Below are 23,970 nucleotides of genomic sequence, written 5' to 3'. Positions count from 1 at the left end.
AAACTCAGCTGAGCTATGAATATATTTAACATTAATTAAATTAAATTAATTAAACATTTAACTGTTTCATTATTTCTTGACACATTACTCCAGTCTTTAGTGTCACATGATCCTTCAGAAATCATTCCAATATGATTTGTTGCTTAATTATTACAGTTTTTTACAATCGCTATGACTATTTTTTCAACACTTTTAACAAATTTCCTAAACTCTTAACGCACCACCACACCTACACACATTTCATGTTCAAAATCACACATTGTAAACTAAGCTCTAACACTTATTTTTTAAATAAAATAACACACTAACACATGTTCTCTTCCAACAGGAACATTTAGTCAATCATAGCACAATGTTATAAAAACACTAACACTAGATGGAATTACAGAAACTGCATTATTTTATGTGTCAGGTCTGCCCTTATACAATAGACTGTATATTTTATTGATCATAGATTGTGTGTCGTTTGAAGACTCTCCACATTTGTGTTTTGTTGGGTTTAGTAAATGCATGCATTTTGTTTCTTTTGCTGCAGAAATTCAATACAAAAAATGAATAACCCATCTCAGGGTAGTTTTATAGAATGCCCTTCAGTTTTATTTCATTATCAGCATCACCATGTTGACAATAGCAAGTTCCTGTTCTTCATTTGGGAGCTTTCCTCTGCCCCCTGAGGGAGGTAGATGTTGAATCCTTAGAGGGACAAAATACAGTTACATATTAGAGACCTGAGGCATACAGTCACTGAAATACATGGTACAATTATTTACACTTTGCAGAAGGAGAAGCCCTTATATAATATCATACCTGTTGGTTTCTTGAAAAATCTGGATAATGGATGCCACTGTGTCTCGGCTGAGATTTGGCTGTACTCGTTCACCAGCCCCTCTGTATGATAGCCTGTGGTTTATGACATGGTCTATGATAGTAGCTCTTATTTCATCAGTTGCACTAATTCTGGCCCTTCTTTGAATGTCACCATGCATTCTAACCCCTCAATCTCTACCTTGCCCTTGTCCCATTCCTCTCATCTTCCTCTCCCTCATAAAGGCCTTTTTCTTACTTTCTTTGTGTTGCTCTATATTCCTTTTCCACACAAGATCAGCTCACCTGAACAATTCCTAGATGGGAATCAGCTGGGATTTATTTATTTGCATAACTTCACTCAGCTGTTTCTCAGTAACTATGGAATAAAATACAGGGGATATATTTGTGTTTCAATTCTCAATATAAACAGATGTTCACTTTTACTTTAGTCTATAAGGTTAGGGTTTAGAACATGGTGTTATCTGTTCTGACATACAGTGTTAAAGCATTGGTAAATTTGGCAGTGAAAATCCATTGTTTTGGTCTTGGTTGAGCTTGTGTGTATAAGAAGTTCAAGCATTTTAAATATGCGTTAACTGTATGCATTTTGTGTAAAATCAACAATAAATGTGTTAATTGTATAGCCTACACAGACAGATGTTGTGATAACTGCGTTAAGAGTTTAGGAAATTTGTTAAAAGTATTGAAAAAACTGTCATAGCGATTGTAAATAACTGTATTATCAATTATTATTGGCGCTCATTAAGAATGGCTGTTATTATTATTAATGTTGAAAACAGTTTTTGCTGCTTAATATTTTTATGATATATTTTATTCATGATTCTTTGGTTAACAGAAAGTTCAAAATAACAGCATTTGTTTTAAATGATAAATTACATTATAAATATTTTACTGCACATTTTTAAAAGATTTACGCCATTTAATTAATAGTACAATTCTATCAAATTGAATTGAATAATTCTTATGTATTTTAATTGAATAATTGAAAATTCCTTAATCTAATTTAATTTTTCCTTAATTGTACTAGTAATAAAATTGCGTAAATCTTAAAAAAAGGCATTACTTTTTTTGAATGTGTCATTTGAATCACTGTTGAATAAAAACATTCATTTCTATTTTTAAATAAGATCTTATTTTTCTTACTCACCCCAAACCTTTAAATGATAGTGTATCACGGTTTTCACAAAAATATTAAGCAGCACAACTTTTTTCAACATTGATAATAAGAAATGTTTCTTAGCACCATATCAGCATATTAGAATGATTTTTGAAGGATCATGTGACACTGAAGTAATTCAGCTTGCCATTACAGGAGTCAATTATATTTCAAGATATTTTTAATCAAATAAATGCAGCCTTGGTGAGCATAAGAGACTTCTTTCAGAAACATAAAAAAAATGTTTTAACTTTTGACAGCAAGTGCCTATATTTTATATATTGGGACCCCCTTGAAGAGGTTTATCCCATAAATAATTTTGTCAAAAAGAGTAACCACTGAGCATTACAAGTCTTCTTCAGGTCAGGATGTTTATTTGCACTGTTATATTGCTGAGACATCTAATCTGTTGTGACATTCTTGTTTGCTCTGTTTTGTTTTTTATATGTTTGTTTGCTCTGATGTGTTGTTTTGTTTGCTCGCATGTATTGTTTTGTACTTGTTTGCTCCAGTGTGGTGTAATTTGTGCTGTGTTTGTTTGCTCCGTTGTTTTATGTTGTGTTGTTGATGGCTCTGACCTGTTGTGTTGGTCTAGATTGCTCTGGTGTAGCGTGGTGTGTTTGCTCTGGTGTATTCTGCTGTCTGTTTTTCATTCTGCAGTGTATGTCAGTTCTCTCTCTCTTTCTCTCTCAGGGAGTGTCCTATAGATACCAATTACATCCACTCAGGAAAAGACAGAGCGAAAGAGAAGTAGGGATGGAGCAGAATGAGTGGGAGGGAATAGGACAGCGAAAGCACAGGAGGGAGAACGAGGGAGAGAGAGGGAAGACGGCAGACAGACAGAGAGAAATTGGAGGAGAGAGATTCCGTCTGTGAGTGTAATAGTCTCCTGCTGTCAGACTCTGGGGAATGAAAGAGAGAAAGAATGAAGAAGAGAAATGGGAGGGAGATCATGGAGAAGAAAGGATGTATAGTGACAGAACTGAGGGAAAGAGAGAGCAAGAGAGGCCGAGTTGCATGCACAGTGCATAAAAGACTAAAGTGAAGAACTGAAGGGGAGAAACAGTAGAGAGCTGTTTAAAAAGAAGGGGATGAGAGAGAGAGAGAGAGAGAGAGAGAGAGAGAGAGAGAGAGAGAGAGAGAGAGAGCGGGAGAGAGGGTGTTGCTGAGGAGAGCAGTGTATCCCTCCATTTAAAGTCTGATCACAGTAAAGTGTGGTCTTCACAATGCAGCGCACTCAATATTTCATACTAGCTTGAGTGTAGTTTTCTGTTTTGTGTGTGTATTTAGTGATGTGTGTGTGTGTGTGTGTGTAAATTATTAAATTTATGAATGAATACGAGGAACCTACTGTACAATAATACAGTGTGTGTTTGTGCAAGTGTGCTGTTATGTGGCATGGGACAGTTTTTGTGTTGTTGTGCACCCTACATTTGAGTCTTTTAGGTATGTGGAGTGTGTGTGTGTGTGATGTTTATGAGAGAGGGGCTGCTTACAGTGAATGCTGCTTTGGTCTATTGTGTGTGTGTGTGTGTGTGTGTGTGTGTTCGGTTGAGAGCTAAGGGAGTCTTTGTTCTGCCGTCCGAAATAATTCCCATCATACTTCAGTACTCAGAGAACAAAATAACTCTGATTCTAACTGAAAGAGGGAGAGAGAAAGAGAGAGAGAGAGAGAGAGAGAGAGAGAGAGAGAGAGAGAGAGATATTGATGTTACTTCTCATCTTCCAACTTTTCTATCATCAGCAAACTTTGGAGCACACACACACAATTATCAAGATAAACGAGGACATACCATAGAGCTCTGTTGTTTTTATTTAATGCTGATTGGTGTAGGCGGCATGCAATCTAATACCACATGAGTAATTTCACAGTAATGGTATATATCACAATCTAGTTGTTTTTGCTGGAAATTCAATTACAAAAGGTTTTATATATTACCGGTACATAACAATGCAGTAATGTCTGTTTTTAATAAGCTAGTGACTTAAATGCTTTAAAAATGAAAGGGACATCATCTCATTTTATGACATTGTTTTTTTTTCTTTCTTTTGTTGTAACTTAATTGGCTCAAACCAAAAGATCAGATTATTCAAGTCTGGCATCATGGTGCGTTCAAGTCCTCCTGGGCTGTTCGTATTTATGAGGTGAGAAGTTGTGTTTACGACATCATGTGCGTTCAAGTCTCTTTGGTCGGAGCAAGATGGCGGTGTACCTTTTTTTGAATGAATTTCATGAAAATACAGCAAGGTTTGTTAACTCTGCTTATAGAAAATGAAGAACAAAGAATGCGCATCTGCAGATTTATAATCTTTTACGTTTTTAATTAACCTATGAAGCCATTGTAAATAGCTTACTTTGTTGTAAATGACAAAGCCTGACAGTGTCACTGCTAAATACCTGTTATATTCAAACAGATGAACGATGCATCCGATTCTGCCATGTTTCTCACTGACACGCCCCCAACTCGTACAGATCGGGGCTTAAAGAAAATCCCAAACTTCCCACTGATGTTTACGACTTCGTGGTGGCGTTCATGTGCGTTCAACTCGTAAACTTGAACGCACCTTCAGTACAGAAACAGCTTTGTGTTATGCAACAACAAACAAAAGACTCAAAATAGTATTGTGTTAATAAGGAAATAGATATAAATAGGCCTATATAAAAAAGTAAAGGGATACTTCAGCGCTGGGAAGATGAATGTGTATTTAAACTGGGTAATTTATGTAGTAGAAATGTGAAATTATTTTTGAATTTGGTGCCTTCTAGACTGAGAAAAGACAGAAAATGAATTTTTGTCTCATGTGGATGAAAGACAACAACTCCCAGAATGCACTTGCTTCGCTGCCCTACAAGGCCACTCCCAAAGCCACGGCTATCGGTTATCACTTACCCACCATTACACCGCCCCCACCGTCGTTTTGATTTTCATACTGATATAATCATTTCAGTTAGAAAATAGACACTACAATTAAAAACTGAACGTGTCTTTTCAATAAAGTGTGAGTGAACCATAATTCTCTCGTCTCAGGGGGATATGAGGGGGAAAAGAACCATAATTTGAATATACTACCGGATTTCTACTGATACAAAGCTTAAAGGATAGTTCACCCAAAAAAGAAAATTTTACGTTTTTCTGCTTACCCCCAAGGCATCCAAGATGTAGGTGTCTTCGTTTCTTCAGTAGAACACAAATGAAGAGTTAAAAATCTTCATTTGTGTTCTACTGAAGAAACGAAGACACCTACATCTTGGATGCCTTAGGGGTAAGCAGAAAAACATCAAATTTTCGTTTTTGGGTGAACTATCCCTTTAATGCTAATCGCTGCAGTAACCCTTTAAATATATATAAAAATCGAATAATAATAACAAAAAATAATTGTATAAATATAATTTTACATATTAATTTTATTTATGTAAATATAAAATAAATATATTAACTTTTTTAAGTAAAAGGTTGTCAGGGTATGCAACAGATGTCTTATCGAGTCTACGTTTTATATTTGTTTTTGGGATCAATCACTTACATCAGTGAGGGTCAGACTACTTTTTTTGTTTTGCCAAAGCCAGTTTTTACTCACATTTGCCACTTGCGAGAGTTCATTTTGAAACCCACCTACCCTAAAGAAATGTTTTGCATTTTAACATAAAACAAACATTATCTATTATTTATTCACCCCCATAGGGAGGTTCTGTCAGGTTTAGCTAGCTTCTGTGGGTAATTTTGTCCCTGAAGTATAGCTAAGTAAACACAGGCATCATATATACTCACACAGCATATATACCCGCTGATTCTTTCTTAATTTTGATGTGCTGTTTCATTCTCTTTCCTCAGTTTTCCTTAAAACTAAGGGAAGCAAAACAAATAAACGGAAAAGCTTTTTTTTTTTGCGTGTATGTGGGCTGAGGTCGCTTCGTTTTGAGGGTCAAGCTTCAGGTCATAGTGGTTGCCCCTGGTAACCTCCCTGTCTGGTTGCGTAGCAACCTTCCTCCTTTGTTCTAAAATGATTTAATTTACGGTCTTCTTCACCCCCCTTCTTTCTTCTTTCACCTCTCACTGTCACTCCCTCTATCTGTCTCTATATCTCTCTTTCTCCCTCAGGACCCTGTTCTCTCCTCTCTTTGCTTCTATCCATCACAAGGCTCTCCGAGGCTCCTGGCGTCTGTCGGTGTGTGTATGAGAGTGAGAGATGGACCGATAGTGAGCGAGAAAGTGCTCGAAGTTGAGTCTATACTGCCGTGTTTGTTAGTCGTGGGGGTATGTTTATGGTGGCATTGTGGTGGCTGAGGTCACTATGTGTCTGTTTGCTTGATAAAGAGATCTCATATCTCCACCTCCTTGTAATTGACCTCTTATTTCGCAAAGTGCTTTATTGGCTGCAATGCACTCGATACCTGCCAAAGCACTAAGTGCTCTTTTTCATTGGCTGAATCTCAAAAGCTAGTTAGCTGCCTAGACAGCATTTTTGGGGAATCATAAGCGTGTTCAAATGTAGAGCATGTCTGAATGTTTGAGATTAACCTAGTGAGCTGCCTACCTAGATAGCACTTTTGGGCATCATAGGTGTGTTTGAATGTTTAAACTGAACCTATAAATATGAAAGCACGGTGAGCTACGATTCTATTTTTGGCCATTATAGTTTGAACTGTAGACAGCACATTTCAATAATTCAATTGGACATTTTAATGGAACCTATTGAGTTGTGGGCATGGCATTTATAATCAAAATGAAAAAATAAATAAATAAAAATGATTGAGCTGCCTATCTAGGCAGCATTTTTGGGAATCATATGCATGTTTGAATGTAGACAGCACTTTTGGGCATCATACACTCAGAAGAAAAGCTGTCCCTGGAGTGGTACCCTTTCAAAAGGTACAGCTTTGTACCTAAAGAGTGCACATTAGTACCTCAAAGGTACATACTGGTACCAAAAGTGTACATATTAGTAACTAAATGGTACATCTTTGAATCTTTTTTAAAGGATACTGTTCCAGTGACAGCTTTTGTACCATTATTTCAGAGAATGTACACTGTAAAAAATTAAAATGGAAAATGTACTGGTAGTTTTCTGCCAGTACACTATCCAGTAATTTTACGGAAATTTTGTTAATGCTTAAAACAGAAACTAATGCAATGTGTAATTCAAAATACAGGTAAAACACCTGTAAAAAACAATACGGAAAATTCCTTCATATTTATACAATACGTTGTGCCCTATTTTTACAGACTTTTTTTTACAGTGTAGGTTGGTTTAAACATTTAAATTGAACCTATACAGTAGTCAGAATACTGAGCATTATTTGGGAGTTATATGCATGTTTAAATTTGGAAAGTGTTTTGGACCTTAATTTTTGGACATTGAATGGAACCTTGAATGGAAAGCTGTCTACAAAGACAGCATTTTTGGGCATTTAATGCATAACTGAATGTTCAAAACAGGTAACCGGAGTAAATTTTCATTCAATTTAATTTAATAAATTAAATTCAATATTAACGTGACTTGTCATTTATTTGTGAAGTTTAACTAGCAATTTAGGGATTTTTTTAAAAAACTACATAGGCACAGGCGGCATTTTTGGGCATCAAATGCATGTTTGCGCTTTTAGGTATCATAGTCAATTCAAATGCTTGAAACAAATCTATTGAGGTGGCTTCCTAGACACAGCACTTGTGGTCGTCATAGGCAAGTTCAAACGATTGTAAACAAATAGTGAGCGGGTCACCTAGACAATATTTTTGGGCATCATAATGGTTCCTTTCGAACAGTTTAGAATCCTCTCTCTCTCTCTCTCTCTCTCTCTCTCTCTCTCTCTCTCTCTCTCTCTCTCTCTCTCTCTCTCTCTCTCTCTCTCTCTCTCTCTCTCCTTCTCTGGGTCATTCCGTCCCTTCTTGCCCCCTGCTCAGTCTCTCTCTCTGGGGGGCGAGATAGTGCACTAACAATGTTTGACAGGCAGAGGGAGGAGGGCGGCATAATCACCAACAACTGTGAAAAAGAGCGGGAAAGAGAAAGAAAAGACAGAACGATGCAGTCATTTAATGAAGACTGTCTGTTGTAGAGTGTGTGAATGATTTATATGTTCTCTAACAGTGAGTTTTTTTATGTAAATATTTACATTGGATCATATTTTCTAGGATTTTTTCTAGTATCTTAATGAGCCCTTTTAATTTCAATGTGATCCTCAAGCAAGCAAGCAAGGAACAATCTGTGTGTGTGTGTGTGTGTGTGTGTGCTCTATATAAAAAAAATACTATGCAACAATATTGTTCCGACATCATTAATAATACATCTATTCATTTGAAATGTGGTTGTCATGAAAATTAAATTTTGACATGAAAATTACATTTCATATTTATATGGAACTTCTCTTCAAAGTGAATCACAAATTGTGTGAAGATGGAAAAAGAAGAGAGAAGGATGAAAAAGACTGCAAATGACATAAGGATAAGGGCGTACACACCCAGGGGGGCAGTTATCGGGCAGAAAAGTGTGTGTGTGTGTGTGTGTGTGTGTGTGTGTGTGTGTGTGTGTGTGTGTGTGTGTGTGTGTGTGTGTGTGTGTGTGAGAGTGGTTGGGGTGGGGTGGGGCAGTTATAGGGCAACAGCTGGCATTGAGTGGGGGGTTGGAAAGGGTCATGTCGACCAACCCTCCGAATGACCTACTAATGCACTGTATAAAGCTTTACACAAGTGTTTACTTGAGTATGTGAACTACAACAAAATATATTATGAAATGTATTTTATTCCTGTGATGGCAAAGCTGAATACTCAGCAGCCTTCACTGCAGTCTTCGTTCAAAAATCATTCTAATATGCTGATTTGGTGCTCAAGAAAATATTTATTGTTCTTATTATTATCAACATGGAAAACAGTTCTGTTGTGGTAATTTTTCAGTCATAAATGTCACTATTGATCAGTTTAGCATGTCCGTTCTTGAAGAATAAAAGTATTACTTTTTTTTTTTAAACTCTCAAGTGTACCATATGTGGGTAACATGGTGACATTTCTTGTCCTACTGCGTGATGTGTAATATATATGGTCACACTTTGGATTCCACTTCTCACTATTATTTAACTATAACTATGACTTTTGCCTCAATAAACTTCTAATTACTGGTTATTATTAGTATGGTAGTTGTTAAGTTTAGGTATTGGGTAGGATTAGGGGGTGTAGAATATGGTTATGCAGAATAAGGCATTAATATGTGCTTTAGAAGTACTAATAAGCAGCCAATATGCTAGTAATATGCTAATAATAGTAATAAGCAACTAGTTTATATTGAGAATTGGACCCTAAACTAAAATGGTTGTATATATATATATATAAAGGTGATATACAAGGCAAAGAATGTGCATTTTTGTCTTGTTTTACAGTAAAAATATCTTAACCTCCATAATACATACATTTACTTAAGAAAACAAAATGTGCAGTATTTTGACAATATATCTTCCCAAAAAATGCTGAGGCATCTAAAATCTACATTTTTTTTAATCATGCATTTATATAAAATGTAACCTAAAATCTTGATAATGAAAATGAAAAAGTCATTGTCCATTATATTTATCAACAGGGCTGGGCCCTGTGACTGTATGTTGACCCATTACCTCTTACGGATCTGTTGTCGGACGGGTAGGGGGGAGGTAGTGGCGTGATATATCTGTAGATCTTCATCGGAGCTGAATGGGTTCTTGCACGGACAATCTCCATTAAGCTTCATAAATCAATATTTTGTGTCCACACACACACTGCCAGATTATGATTAAGCAAATATGTTCCAGCAGTTAGAAGATCAAATCAAATCTTGATCAAATCGTATAAATGTGCGCAGTCTGACCAATTAATAAGGCAACAAGGACTTCATCTAGTCCAGCTGCTACACACATACACGCACAAACAGCTGGACATCCGAGAAGAACCAAATGGATCTTGTGCCAGTCAAACGTTAATCGGGCTGAAAAATAGACATATGCAGTGGAGGAAACAAGGAGTCCGTAACAGAGGCAGGGAGATAGAGGAGAGGGTGTAGAGGTGATAGAATACCAGAGGGAAAATATGGAGAGACAGAAAGAGACAGATGGAAGAAGGAGGAAGAGGAAAGAAGAAGTGAAGCACAGATGGAGAGAGATGAGAAAGGAGGAAGAGGGAAATGGAGAGATGAAGGGGTTATTTTTCACGGTCTGTTTTTGGACTGTATTTATTACACTTCAACCTGTGTTATCTCTCACATACAAACACTCATCTTCTCCCTCCCTCTCTCTCATTTATTTCTCTCTGTCTCTCCTTTTGGCTTTCTTCGTCAGTCTTTCGCCTTATTCATCTGTTTATCTGTAATCTTTCGCTTTTGTCTCTTTCAGCAGCCGTCCTCTCTGCACTCTCGTCTATGTGAGGAGGGTGTAAACGATGTTACTTTAAATATAGGCTGTGCGCTTTCTACACCCTCACACATTTGTGTGTGTGAGCGAGAGACACCTAGAGAAAGGCAGAAAGAGAGCGAGATGCGATGGAGAATGACACTGTCTGAGTGTTTTTAAATCAACCGCGAGTGTGTCTGTGGGAATATTCTAAGGCAGTGCACCACATCTGCTGGGTCGTAACAAAAAAAAAGGGTCGAAGGGCTGCAGACGGAAAGGGGAACAATGCTAAATGTGAATAAAAATTTCGAACTAACCATATGATCGTGCATATATAAATAAATAGGCTTATCTGCTCCTCAGAGGAAGGAGAAAGTGCTTTCCATGTCTTTTGTTGTTGACATCAAAAGCCGTTTGCCCAGCAAACTCTACTTTATTTTGGCACAAATTCATCTGTCACTTTGTAGAAGATCAAACAAGGTAAATGTAAATACGACCAAGACTGCATTAAATCTGGCTTCACTTGCATTGAGGACAAACATGGTTTAAGCTTAAATGCAAAAAATGCATTTTAAAATTGAGAAATTAATAATTAATAGAATAGAATTCAATTCAAAATGAATCATTCTCAATTGATACATATCGATGATTCCAATACTAATTTTTCATCTCCCCGACAGCAAGTTGACACACAAACCCACCTCCTCACACTCACTTGTTTCATTTGCACCGAAATAATATTGTGGGTGCTACAGGGCTGGAATCTCTCGCATAAAGCCACCTCTCAGCAATAAATTAAGTTCTTTTTTGCTGCTTATTTTGCGCTTAAACAATCAAATACACACAAAATAATGTCAAAATGCCGGTCTTGGCGAGTATTCACGTAAACACTGTCAGTTATGTTTTAAGTGAATGTAAACACGCACATGTAACAGTATAATGGATCCATGTGTCAGGTCTTAAAGTGGCAGCAGAATGATTACAAGATCATTTTAAAGGTGTCATGACTGGCTTTTTAAAAAATGTTATACTGTTGTGTTGTCTGAGGTCAACTAATGACGTTCGCATGGTTTTTACATTCAAAAACATCATAATGAATAAGTAATAGGCTATTTTCTGCCATGGTTTTGAGGCTCTCTGAAAAACGCTCGGTTTTGATGGGCGTGCCGCACTGAAGACTTGGAAGTAAACGCCCACGGCTAGGATTGGATAAGATGTGCATATTTAATGAGCTTCAGCTGCCCTCAGTACATGTGGGGATTGTTTTGAAAGCGTCTGGGGAAACACTCACAGGGCTCACAAAATGCCTTTATCAAACAAACACAATGATTCATCTCTCATCCACCCGCGATTGATTGGAATGTTATTTTTGTATTACTTGGCCCGCCCGATCGCTGAATATAACCACGAACCGTACACACACACGCGTGCGCGCGCAAGAAAGGAATGTTATCTCACTATTTAAGATAGCCCGTCGGCAGGCCGGTGATACGTTTTGGTAGCCCGCCTGAAAAACACATTGCGAGCACTGGCGTTTCAAGTCCGAGTCTGATCACGAATGAACCAATAACACCTTCTCCAGCCTGTGACAGCGTGCTAAGGTATGTAATCAATAGATATCAAACGATCTGTAACAATGCAATACTAACACATATAAAAAACATGTTTTACTCACATAAGTGTGTTGCACCGTTCCTGTCGGATCCAATATAGAAGGCACAGCATTGTGTTTTAATCTCAATATGTCTGCAAATCCAGTCTCGACCTGTATCTTGTTGACAATCGATTCTGCGGTGAAATGAAGCGAAGGGGAGAAAGTCTGCAACAGCCATCAGGATTGTTTGGGATTTGGTCTCTTGCCTAGAACATTTTATCTTTCAAGAAGCAACTAAAGACCTCTTCCACAAACATTTAACCACCCCACACCCTTAAATCAAGCCTCCTAATGCACTTGTCTAATAAACCTGGCATTATATATTGTAAAAAATATGGATGGCTCTTTGACTGATTGCTTTTGTTCCCCTTTTGTAAGTCGCTTTGGATAAAAGCATCTGCTAAATACATAAATGTAAATGTTGTTTAAACATTTTAAAGACAATTTTGATAAACACTTGTTGTGTCACTACTTGTTCAGATGTCCATCTGTTGTTCCAAACTTGTATGATCCATATTTTATTTTGCGCAACAATAAATGTCTTTTCACTGGGGGTCCAGTGTTGTTTTGGACACCAATGACTTTCGTTGTTTGGACAAAAGCAGTTGAAAAGTTTGTATGAGTCGATATTGGCAGAATTCAAAATGCTACTGCGTATGTAATCAAGTTAATGTTACGATTCTACATAAAGTGGCAGTGACATATATTTGTGTAGTGTGTGTTCCAATCATGCACATATGAGACAGTAACGCCCTGCACACTTCAGAGTACTCATTTTAAGTGCTCTGCCCTTTGGAGTGAGTAGGACATAGTGGTGTTCTTTTTGAAATTGAATTCACCCAGATTCTCTCTCTCCCCATATCCACTTCACTCCATCCACTCAGTGATTAGAGTCGAGTCAGTGTCCTGACATAACCAGTTAAATGGATCAGATGCCATTTTGAGAGTCTCAGTAAGTGCCCCCTGCAGCAGTTGTCCACTGCACAGAGCGCGTGTATGTGACCCACTAATCGCTTATTAACTGCTAACACCGCTCTAATTGGTTGCCGATAAGTAGCCAGCACTGTGTGCGCTAAAGCTAAAGGCTAATTTTAGCCTATTATCTGTTGGCATAGGTTCATTGGGTTTAGAGAGCTAACTCTAATTCTACCACTGTTGGTTTTGAGCGCACGTGAGGTTTTATCATGTACGCACATACATAGCCAGATGTTCTGTGATGTAGATGCTGAGACTTGGTCTTTTCTCATCCCTTCTGATCTAGCTCTATTTTTACATTTTTAGTCTTGTTAAAGCCTTCTAGTCTAATCAGGCTGAGTTCGGCCCAGCTTCACACTCGCCTAGCGCACCTGCGTTTGTCCCACATATTTGCACGTGGAAAGCCGGCATTTGGCTTGCGATTGAGTAGGTTAATCCTAGCTCTAGCAAAACATCAGGCTACAATTAAGCCAGCGTTTAGCCTGAATCAATCCAAGATCGAGTTCGACAAATGCAGTATCATAAGGCCAGTTTGAAATCAGAATCAGGGCAAGATTAAGCCAACATTCAACCGATGTTAGCCTTGCTATTAGCGATATTTGCCTCGTCATTCAGCCAGCGTACGCCCAACATTCAGCCAAGTTTTGCTCCATGTTTAATCTCTTTGAGTCCAGAGCTTGGCCAGTGTCAAGCCAGCATTTGCCCAGCATTCACTAAACATTAACGCGTCGCTCCATTCAAGTTGCCATTAGCCTAACATTCAGACAGCGCTTTGCCCACAGTTGATCCAGCAGCGGTCAGCATTAAAAAGGTCATCGATTATAACCTAAGTGGTAATTATTGGGTAAAGTGGAGCATGGGCCGCCCAGGGCGGAATTATCATACAGCTAGACTCACATTGGCATTACATCTGGCCTTTATACTCGCACTCACACAGACACATTTGAGTAAAGTTATCATCTGTTAGATGCCTGAAGGGCTTTACAGTTAAACTCAAACCCCAATCCCTACAAGCACTAAGCAACCAATATAAAATCACAAAACTAAGCTCTTTTTTTCAGGAAATGTGAGTGGTATTTACCTGTACAAAATTCATTATTAGGATGTGATGCTGGGATATTCTCACTGGTTGATATGCAGTAGCTAGAATGTTCTGGGTGGTTGCCAAGTGGTTGCATTTTACCTGCTTGCATATCGTGGATTGTTGCTGTGCAGTCACTGGGTTTTCTGGGGGATTACAGGGTGATGCTTTGCAGTGCTAGGACGTTCTGGGTGGTTGCCAGGGTGTTGCTATGCAGATAGCTAGGGTTTTCCTGGTCCTCCTAAAGGATCCACCTATGTCTCTATGATATTCTGGTCATAAGATGTGATTGGTCCCTTCATAAATCTAAATCAGAAATAGGTAAGAACTCCCTCCGCAAAAAAAAGAATAGCACAATTTTTGAAGTATCATAAATGTTGCAGGATAAGTTTCAAGTTTTTTTTAGCAAATATCTGATATGAGCCTTAAAAAACATGGCTAATTAGTAATGACATATATATCCTCTTAAAATATGTTGTTTTTCTTCAGAATCTTGGAGACCTTAGCAGGCGTTTTAATTATTATCAGTTCCTTCCTATCTCTTTTCATGCCATATCGAATTTTTCAGTTTCGTTCTCTGGCGACCCACGCAGCGTGAGGCGCAGGCAACTCTAACGATGCCGTTTTCTCTTCTTTTTTTTTTTTGTTGCAAAAAATACACCACTGCACTCAAAGATCATGATGATGGGGACGAAGCATCTAATTTTCACCTAAGTCTCACTCTCATTTTCTCACTGTCTTCTCTCTCTGTCTCTAACTATATCTCATTTTATGATGCCATCTTGGTTTTCTCTCTCTTTTTTTACTCTAATAACTTTTCATTTATCTCTGTCCTGTTGCCCAGATGAAGACCCCTTCCAGCCAGTGACCCAAGATGAGACGGTGGCAGTGGGCGGGGTGGTGACCCTGACCTGCAGCGTGAAGGAAAACGATAACTCCTCTCTCCAGTGGTCTAACACGGCCCAGCAGACCTTGTACTTTGGAGAAAAGAGAGGTGAGCGCCACCTATTTTAACAGGAAAATGATGATTCTCATGTGCAAACGTGTATGACTTTCTTTCTTCTGTGGAGCACAAAAGCAAATGTTTTGCACAATGTCCTGGCTGCTGTTTCCCCATATAATAAAAGTGAATGGGAACTGAAGTTGCCAAAAAAATGACAAAAAGCACAACAACAAAAAAAACCTACTACAACAGTGGTCCGTGTGATTTAGGCTATATATTTCAAGTCTTCAGAAGCAGATGTGGGAAAAGGGGACTCATTAAAAATGTATTGAATATCTTCCCGTTTGCCATAACTTTATTTAGGCATACTTTCATTCGGGCTGGTTGCATTATGTTTAATAGCTCTCTCTTTTCACAATCCAATCAATTCCTAATCAATAAAATGAAATCTCGTTGAACATTTTTAACCATTGAGTATTTTTACATTTATTTATTTAAGTAGAATATCCTATTTCCCACAAAAAGTGTCAAATTACTGGTAAAACTAGTTGTAAACTGCAATTCACATTGACTTTAACAAACAGACATTTCATGACCTCTCTTTTACTCATTCGCTTTTAAGCCTGTGGTCTCCGATTGCAATTACTCGCCATTTTGGTCTGAACAGTAATTGATTTTCGTTGGACCCTTCCTTAGAGATTTCCACAGAGCTCTTAGTCCCCCAACACCGAACACAAAAAGAACGCGCGAGACACCTTCCTAAAACATTAATATCACCCTAAAAACAAACAGGTGGCTCTGTGATAACGAAAAGGCGAGGTGATGGAGAGAGAAAGACAGAGAGAGAATAGAGGGGTGACCTGATTAAAGAGGAAAACAAAAGAAGGCGACAAGAGAGCACCATGAAAAAGCAGAAATAGAAAACAGTCTATTGAACGAGAAAGAAAAAGAGAGCGTTAAAAGAAGGGAGAAGAGAAATACAGTCACGGAGGTGGACTTTATAGGATAAATACATTTTTAGCAAAATTGTGCAAGATAATAAGAGTTTCCAAATTCCAATGAAGTTTAATTTTCGAACCCTATTGCTTTTAGTATGAATTCAAATAAATTTGGTGTGGTTTGACCTTTAAACAAGAAAAACAATTTGAGGTAAGAAATAAACTCGATTTAAGATATATTCTCTGAAAACAAATCTCATTATCTTACACAATTTTGCTCCCCTGTGAATGGATGTAAATTGAAGGACGTTTATATATTTGGAAAGCAAGACAAAAATAGTGATTAAGAAAAAGATTTTTTGCTGTGTAGAAAAGAGAGAAAGAGAGAGAGCACAGTAAAAGGAGAACAGGAGACTCACACATACGCACAAGTGTGAAGAGATGAACAGATTAGCGCGGAGGAACGATGGATGGGTGGATGAGCGAAGAGAGATAAAGGGAGGAATGACAAAGGAGGAGTGTGTGCATGAAAGAGCAGAACGGAGGACAGAGGACCGTCAGCTGATGAAGACAAATTAAGTGCCCTTCACTTACTGATAAACCATGAAGCGCACACACACATTTACTGTATATCTGCGTTAGACACAAGTTCTCCTTTTGTTCAAAGGTGAAGTGTGTAATTTCTGCACCATTAGCAAAAATAATAACTTCTCAAACAGGTTTTCTCGATCATTGCCAGCCTGTTTGATCAGACCAACCACCGGTGGGAGGGGGGACCTTTCTCTTTATACAGAACACTTGATTGGGCAAAAATCTGTGTAGTGCAGGATGAGTCATCAGTATTTTTGCTCCATTTTCCCGGAAGAGAACTGTTGTTATTATTAACTAAAGCTTAAACTATTAATTGTTTTCATGCATTTAAGTTAAACTGAAACTAAATAAAATGTAAATATTAGATGAAAAACTTAAACTTTAAACTATAAAATTAAAAAAATTAAAAAAACAATTAAATTATTGTTTTGCATAACATAGGCAAAACTTAAACTAAAATTGAAATTGATACCAAAATAAAACTGACTACATAAAAAGAAAAGCTAATTCAAATATTAATATTTTTTAAATTCCATATAAGAGAAAGATATGGAAACTTTTTTCCACCACAGAATAAAAAACAAAAAAAAAGGAAATTGCGAGTTTACAGTTTCACATTGTGATATAAATTCGTAATTGCGAGTTATATAATATAATATAATTTAGCAATTGTGAGATAAAAAGTCGCAATTATCTTTTAAAATGTTTTATTCTGTGGCGGAAACAAGCAGGACGTGTAAATCTGTTAAAAGTGAACTTTATGGAGTGCATTAGCATGAAGATCACCTTAAAGCTTATGGACATGCTTTACTTTTTATTTTATTTTTATTCTTAAATGAAAATTATGAATGTTCTCCTTTTGAGATAAAATCGTTTAATGTACTATGCAGACATACTTTAACTTTTAAAAATTGTCCAGCCCCAAAAGACTGAAAAACAGGTCATTCAAAATCACGACTAACATCGCAACATGACCACATATATGGGTTATGTAATATGACCACCTAAAGAATTATTAGGAACACCTGTTCAATTTCTCATTAATGCAATTATCTAATCAACCAATCACATGGCAGTTGCTTCAATGCATTTAGGGGTGTGGTCCTGGTCAAAACAATCTCCTGAACTCTAAACTGAATGTCAGAATGGGAAAGAAAGGTGATTTAAGCAATTTTGAGCGTGGCATGGTTGTTGGTGCCAGACGGGCCGGTCTGAGTATTTCACAATCTGCTCAGTTACTGGGATTTTCACGCACAACCATTTCTAGGGTTTACAAAGAATGGTGTGAAAAGGGAAAAACATCCAGTATGCGGCAGTCCTGTGGGCGAAAATGCCTTGTTGATGCTAGAGGTCAGAGAAGAATGGGCCGACTGATTCAAGCTGATAGAAGAGCAACTTTGACTGAAATAACCACTCGTTACAACCGAGGTATGCAGCAAAGCATTTGTGAAGCCACAACACGCACAACCTTGAGGCGGATGGGCTACAACAGCAGAAGACCCCACCGCTCATCTTCACTACAAATAGGAAAAAGAGGCTACAATTTGCACGAGCTCACCAAAATTGGACAGTTGAAGACTGGAAAAATGTTGCCTGGTCTGATGAGTCTCGATTTCTGTTGAGACATTCAGATGGTAGAGTCAGAATTTGGCGTAAACAGAATGAGAACATGGATCCATCAAGCCTTGTTACCACTGTGCAGGCTGCTGGTGGTGGTGTAATGGTGTGGGGGATGTTTTCTTGGCACACTTTAGGTCCCTTGGTGCCAATTGGGCATTGTTTAAATGCCACGGCCTACCTGAGCATTGTTTCTGACCATGTCCATCCTTTTATGACCACCATCTTCCCATCCTCTGATGGCTACTTCCAGCAGGATAATGCACCATGTCACAAAGCTCGAATCATTTCAAATTGGTTTCTTGAACATGACAATGAGTTCACTGTACTAAAATGGCCCCCACAATCACCAGATCTCAACACAATAGAGCATCTTTGGGATGTGGTGGAACGGGAGCTTCGTGCCCTGGATGTGCATCCCACAAATCTCCATCAACTGCAAGATGCTGTCCTATCAATATGGGCCAACATTTCTAAAGAATGCTTTCAGCACCTTGTTGAATCAATGCCACGTAGAATTAAGGCAGTTCTGAAGGCGAAAGGGGGTCAAACACAGTATTAGTATGGTGTTCCTAATAATACTTTAGGTGACTGTATATTCAGTATTCAGGCACTTGGCTTACTCTGATGAACAACAATGCTAGCCAATCAGAACAGAGGTCATTTACTTGTAGAATCCCTAAATGTACAGCTGGTTTAATTCCTAGGCTTGGTTCCACACAAATCTAATCTGAGGACTGTCATTTTGCATGGTGAAATCGGTGTAGTCAATACCCAGTGTATCTACATGGGTTGCTATAGTAATAATGTCAGCATCAGCATGATGCCAAGAGACTTTCTCATACAACAACTGAGAGTACCTGTCAGTGGAAAGAGAGCACAGAAAACTGGAAACTTTGCCTGTACTCATGTCTGTCATCTCGCTTTGGTGCTGAACTCACAATATCTGTAAGAGAACAGAGGCATTTTATGCATTCATGCATACAGTATACAGTGTCCAAAACTGCTGACTCGTTCACTATTCACTACATAGTAAACGTCACATGGTTCGCTAGAGAAGGAAAGAGTAAGCGAAAATGAGTGTATTCAGATCAGACAATATTGCGCACTCAGTGATACTGACACATCTCATTCTGAATAAGACATTTACTAAAAAATCTTATAAATGGATTTCAAAGTCATATGAATGTAGTGTGGATCAGGATTGTGTGCATACGTTTGCGTGTGTAACAAGTAACAAAAAGTAACAAGTTCGAGTCTGATAAAGGAGAAAATGGAAGAGTTAGAGAGATGGTAGAAAGCAATCACATAAATCTAAATCACAATGGTTCTGGTGCCAGGCACCTTGACTAATGTTATCAGCGGAGAGGGGAAAATAAAATGCAAAAAATTCTAGAATATGGCACCTATGTAGTGTATGTGTTTCTCTTATCTGCTCTGTCTTTTTCAGCACTGAGAGATAACCGTATCCAGTTGGTAAAGTCCACGGGTACAGAGCTGATAATCACCATCGCGGACGTTCAGCTGTCAGATGATGGAGAGTACACCTGTTCCATTTTCACCATGCCTGTACGGACTGCACGTGCCACAGTTACAGTACTTGGTATGTATGTGTGTGTGTGTGTGTGTGCGTTTTCAGTCAGGGTGGTATGAATCAGTAGAATTAGCTATTGTTATATGTAGCACATTCCTCATTCCTCTTCATGTATTTCACTGAAGGTCTGAGACTATCATGGGTGTCTTTAGCACAGGGAAAATATTTGTTTGTTTAATGGACAGTGGCCTTTAAATTAATATATTTTTGTCCCATCTGAAAGTATGGCTGTTCTATTAAATTATTATGAGCACTCTCAAAGTGATCTTAGCCACAAATGGCAAATGATTGAAACGGGGATGCAACTGACACCATTAGAAAATTAAAACATTTCTGTCATTCAATCTATCTTGGAACACACATCAGTAGTGGTAATTTAGAGGTCAGTAAATGTGTCATATTTCAATTCAATAACTGCTGTAACTGGCAGGTTCAGTTCATATAGTAAAAGATTTGTCAGCATGATTAAAACTGATAACTCCTGAGTTCATGAGTCTTTTTGAAAGGTCATTTGTCACAATAAGGGTTTGATTCACAATTAATCATACACCCGGCACAATGCGACATCTTTCCGCTCGCAAATTCCAAGATGTAAATAGCGAATCCGCCATGGTGCAAGCGCAACTGGCTTTTAAAGGGAATGGGAGATGAGACTCTGATTGGTTTATTGCAAACGGCCAAAAAACACCTATGACTCATTAAAAGACTAGGTACAACCCTTTTGGACCATGCGCCAACTGTTTTTTCCATCGTTAAACTAGCAAAAGTGGATTCGGACACACCCTAAGTGCACCTGCGCCATGTGCTTCAGACCATGCGCTTGGATTGTTAAAATAGGTCCCTAAGAGTCAGTTTACACTGGTCATGGTGTATGTTTGTTTTTGTGTGTAGCCCATGAATGTTTAGAGCCATAATGTTCCAAGCTTGATAACATTTTTATTCACATTCAATTCAGATGGAAAGGTCACACTGCAAAGTAGTACAAGTTTAATGTTTGCTAGAAACTGATTTTGGGAGCCATATTGCAGACCAAAATCATCAAATATCCAGATACACATGTTGTCATTGATAACTGACATCTGCGCTTCACCTCTTTTAAAAAGCACCAGACGCTTCTGGTAAGCATGTTTGATGTGACCAGGCCCACGCGGAACTTGCACACTTCTCCACATTTTCTTTACTGGGGGGGTTACATAATTGATTTAAATATGGTAAAATTCGTCAAACGGAGCTGAGAGTACTGTACTCTTTTTGGCAGCTAAAAACATTATGACATTTGCCAAGTTTTTATATAAAAGAACATGCAATGGGCGGGGGGGGTGTGAATGATGGACATTTGAATTCTGCAGAAATCTACAGAGCAGATTTCATTTGGTGCAAATTCCATGCAGGCCTAATAACAAGTAGCTAGTTGTTGTCGATAGTGAGCCGCTACTTAGGGAGCAGGACTGTTTTTGTTTTATTTACATTTTATCTAGCCACTTATTTCCTTCAAACTGCACCTGATAATGTTATGTTTTTTTCATTGTATATCTCTGTATCTCTCGCAGGTGTTCCAGGTAAGCCAGTGATAACAGGTTTTGAAGATGCTGTTCAGGAGGGCGGCAAGGTTACTCTTACCTGCACGAGTTCAGGCAGCAAACCTCCTGCTAAACTACACTGGTACCGTGATCAAGAGGAGCTGCCAGGTACAAGCGAACATACAGACACACACACACACACAGTCAGGTCAAAAATCCACTTTGAACCCAAACTGTTGTTTTTCCGTAATTACAGTGTTTATTTTGTGTTTGCGTATGTGTAGGGCGTCCTGATGTTGTGGAGTCCAACCCTGATGAACCAACCTACACAGTAACCAGTGAGCTCACCCTCACTGTCACGAGGAATGATAACAATGCTCTGATCGCCTGTGCGGTGGATCACCCGTCCATCGCCAACGGAGACAAGAAGACAGAACAGCCCCTCAACGTCTTGTGTAAGACACACATACAAAAGCCAGAAAGCTTATTTCATGCAGCTGTTGTGTAGAGTTGAATGGTATGATGCTATGATTTTAGAAATGTCAACCAGCAGAAGTTTTGCTATGCAGTTTATACCACAAATGATATACCATATCTGTCTATCTGTCTAAACATCATGCATTGTGAATACAGTGTAATTGTGGATTGTCACAATGTGCCACCTTTATTTAGAATCCAACTTAAAATGTGCTGTCACCTATTTTACAATGGCTTCAAACTTCAAATCATGCATTCCTAGTTATTGACATTGACATTGCATTCAACGTAATACATATGATCAGTTCATGCATTCCCTGAAAATCAAACCCATGATCTTGGCATTGTTGTCTACTTATTTGAGCCTCAACGTGAACGTGTTAATATATCACTGTTTTTTTAATGGTTTAGCACAAGTGCTAAAAAACAACAGCTGAAACAGCTGTTTTGGTGTTGATGTGTGGTTGTTATGAATAATCTTCTCTTTTTGTTTGCATGCATTAAGTTCCGAATAAAAGGACAAAAATAAAAAGTGCCTAACACTTCTAAAATATTTAATTCTGGAAGGTTATTCCAAAATATACATTATAATATACTAATATATATTTTTTGAAATTTAAATATAAAAATATTATTTATTCTGTTTATAAAACTGAATTTGTCTCATAGTGTCTGTGATTATAATATTAGCCATGCTATGATATAATATTTTAGTCATACCACCCACCACTATAATACATTAACATGAAGAGAAAAGCACAGCAAATATAGAGAAACAAAAATGTGTGTTTGTGTTTTTTCTCAGTTTCTCCCAGTGTGTCAATTCAGCCTGAGAGTGACCTGCCCAGAGAAGGAGAGAAGTTTTACCTGCAGTGCGTGGGGAACGGAAATCCAGAGTAAGACACACACACACACGCACACACACACACACACACACTCTCATTTCCATCCTTGACATTCATGTTTTATGTATGAAGCTAAAAATGGTCAGCCTATTGATCTCCTTTCTCTCTTTTACACGCACACACACACACACACACACATGCACACACACACACACACACACACACACACACACACACACACACACACACACACACACACACACACACACAAACACGCAGAGTTCCGTTTGACAGTATTACAGAGATATTTGCCTTGATGTTACATGAGATACAGATAGAAGACAGAGAGAGGGATCAGAGACATCCTTACATAGGGTTGTTTTAAATGCTGACCATCTATGATCTCAGTGAGTTCAACAACTCCCTTTCAGGAGCTAAAGGACGAAACATTATTATTTCATATATATATATATATATATATATATATATATATATATATATATATATATATATATATATATATATATATATATATATATATATATATATATATATATATATATATATATATATATATATATATATAATTTTTAGCTACTTAAGCCTGGTTATATCACATAATTATTTCTCCCTGGAAATTGAAGATAATGTAATTGAATATCACCCTCTACTGGTGCAAGATCACATTACAACTCATTATGGCTCCTGACATCCATTAGTACCACACTGAGAGCTATTCAACCCCATTTAGAAATCCCAGTGTCTTTCTGTCGCATTTTCTCATTTGCTTTTACTGTCCATCTCTTCCTTACTGGAATGGGAGCACAAAGAGGGGGTTGCATCTGAAGAATATACTTGGAGTATCAGAGGTGGCATTTACATTGTTTGTAATAAACTTTTTGTTGCACACACACACACAGACACACACACATCTATACTTTATACACACTACACAAACATTTGGGGTCAGTAAGATTTTAGTTTTTAATGGAAATGAATGCTTTTATTCAGGAAGGATGACATTGATCAATAGTGACTGTAAAGACATTTACAATGTTACAGAGAATTCAAAGATAATTGTGTGTGTGTGTGTGTGTGTGTGTGTGTGTGTGTGTGTGTGTGTGTGTGTGTGTGTGTGTGTGTGTGTGTGTGTGTGTATGGCCTGGTAAACCCTATGTTATGAGGACAAAATGTCCCCACAAAGATGGCAATATCCAAAATCATTGGTCCCCATGAGGAAAACGGCTTATAAATCATACTAAGTTATGTTTTTTGAAAATGTAAAAATGCAGAATGTTCTCTGTGATGGTTAGGTTTAGGGTTCGTGGATAGAATATACAGTTTGTAAAATCATTATGTCAATGGAAAGTTCCCATAAAACATGAAAACACAATGTGTGTGTGT

At 37.9% G+C, this 23,970-nt stretch overlaps 1 protein-coding gene across 4 annotated transcripts in view; it reads left to right on the top strand.

The window, feature by feature from the left end:
- cadm3 (cell adhesion molecule 3) overlaps positions 1-23,970 on the top strand; it is an 82,796-nt gene that overhangs the window by 36,422 nt on the left and 22,404 nt on the right. For all 4 annotated transcript variants that reach the window (XM_079818905.1, XM_079818906.1, XM_079818904.1 and 1 more), the window contains exons 3-7: positions 14,886-15,035; positions 19,581-19,733; positions 21,275-21,412; positions 21,529-21,699; positions 22,527-22,617. In XM_079818905.1, the coding sequence (XP_079675031.1) occupies positions 14,886-15,035; positions 19,581-19,733; positions 21,275-21,412; positions 21,529-21,699; positions 22,527-22,617 (703 nt within the window). The remainder of the gene's footprint in view (positions 1-14,885; positions 15,036-19,580; positions 19,734-21,274; positions 21,413-21,528; positions 21,700-22,526; positions 22,618-23,970) is intronic.

This window comes from Gobio gobio, assembly GCF_949357685.1.
Source record: "Gobio gobio genome assembly, chromosome: 6".
In the NCBI taxonomy this organism is placed as follows: domain Eukaryota; kingdom Metazoa; phylum Chordata; class Actinopteri; order Cypriniformes; family Gobionidae; genus Gobio; species Gobio gobio.
Note: the sequence above shows the minus strand (reverse complement) of the source record. Positions and strands in the feature narration are given on the sequence as shown.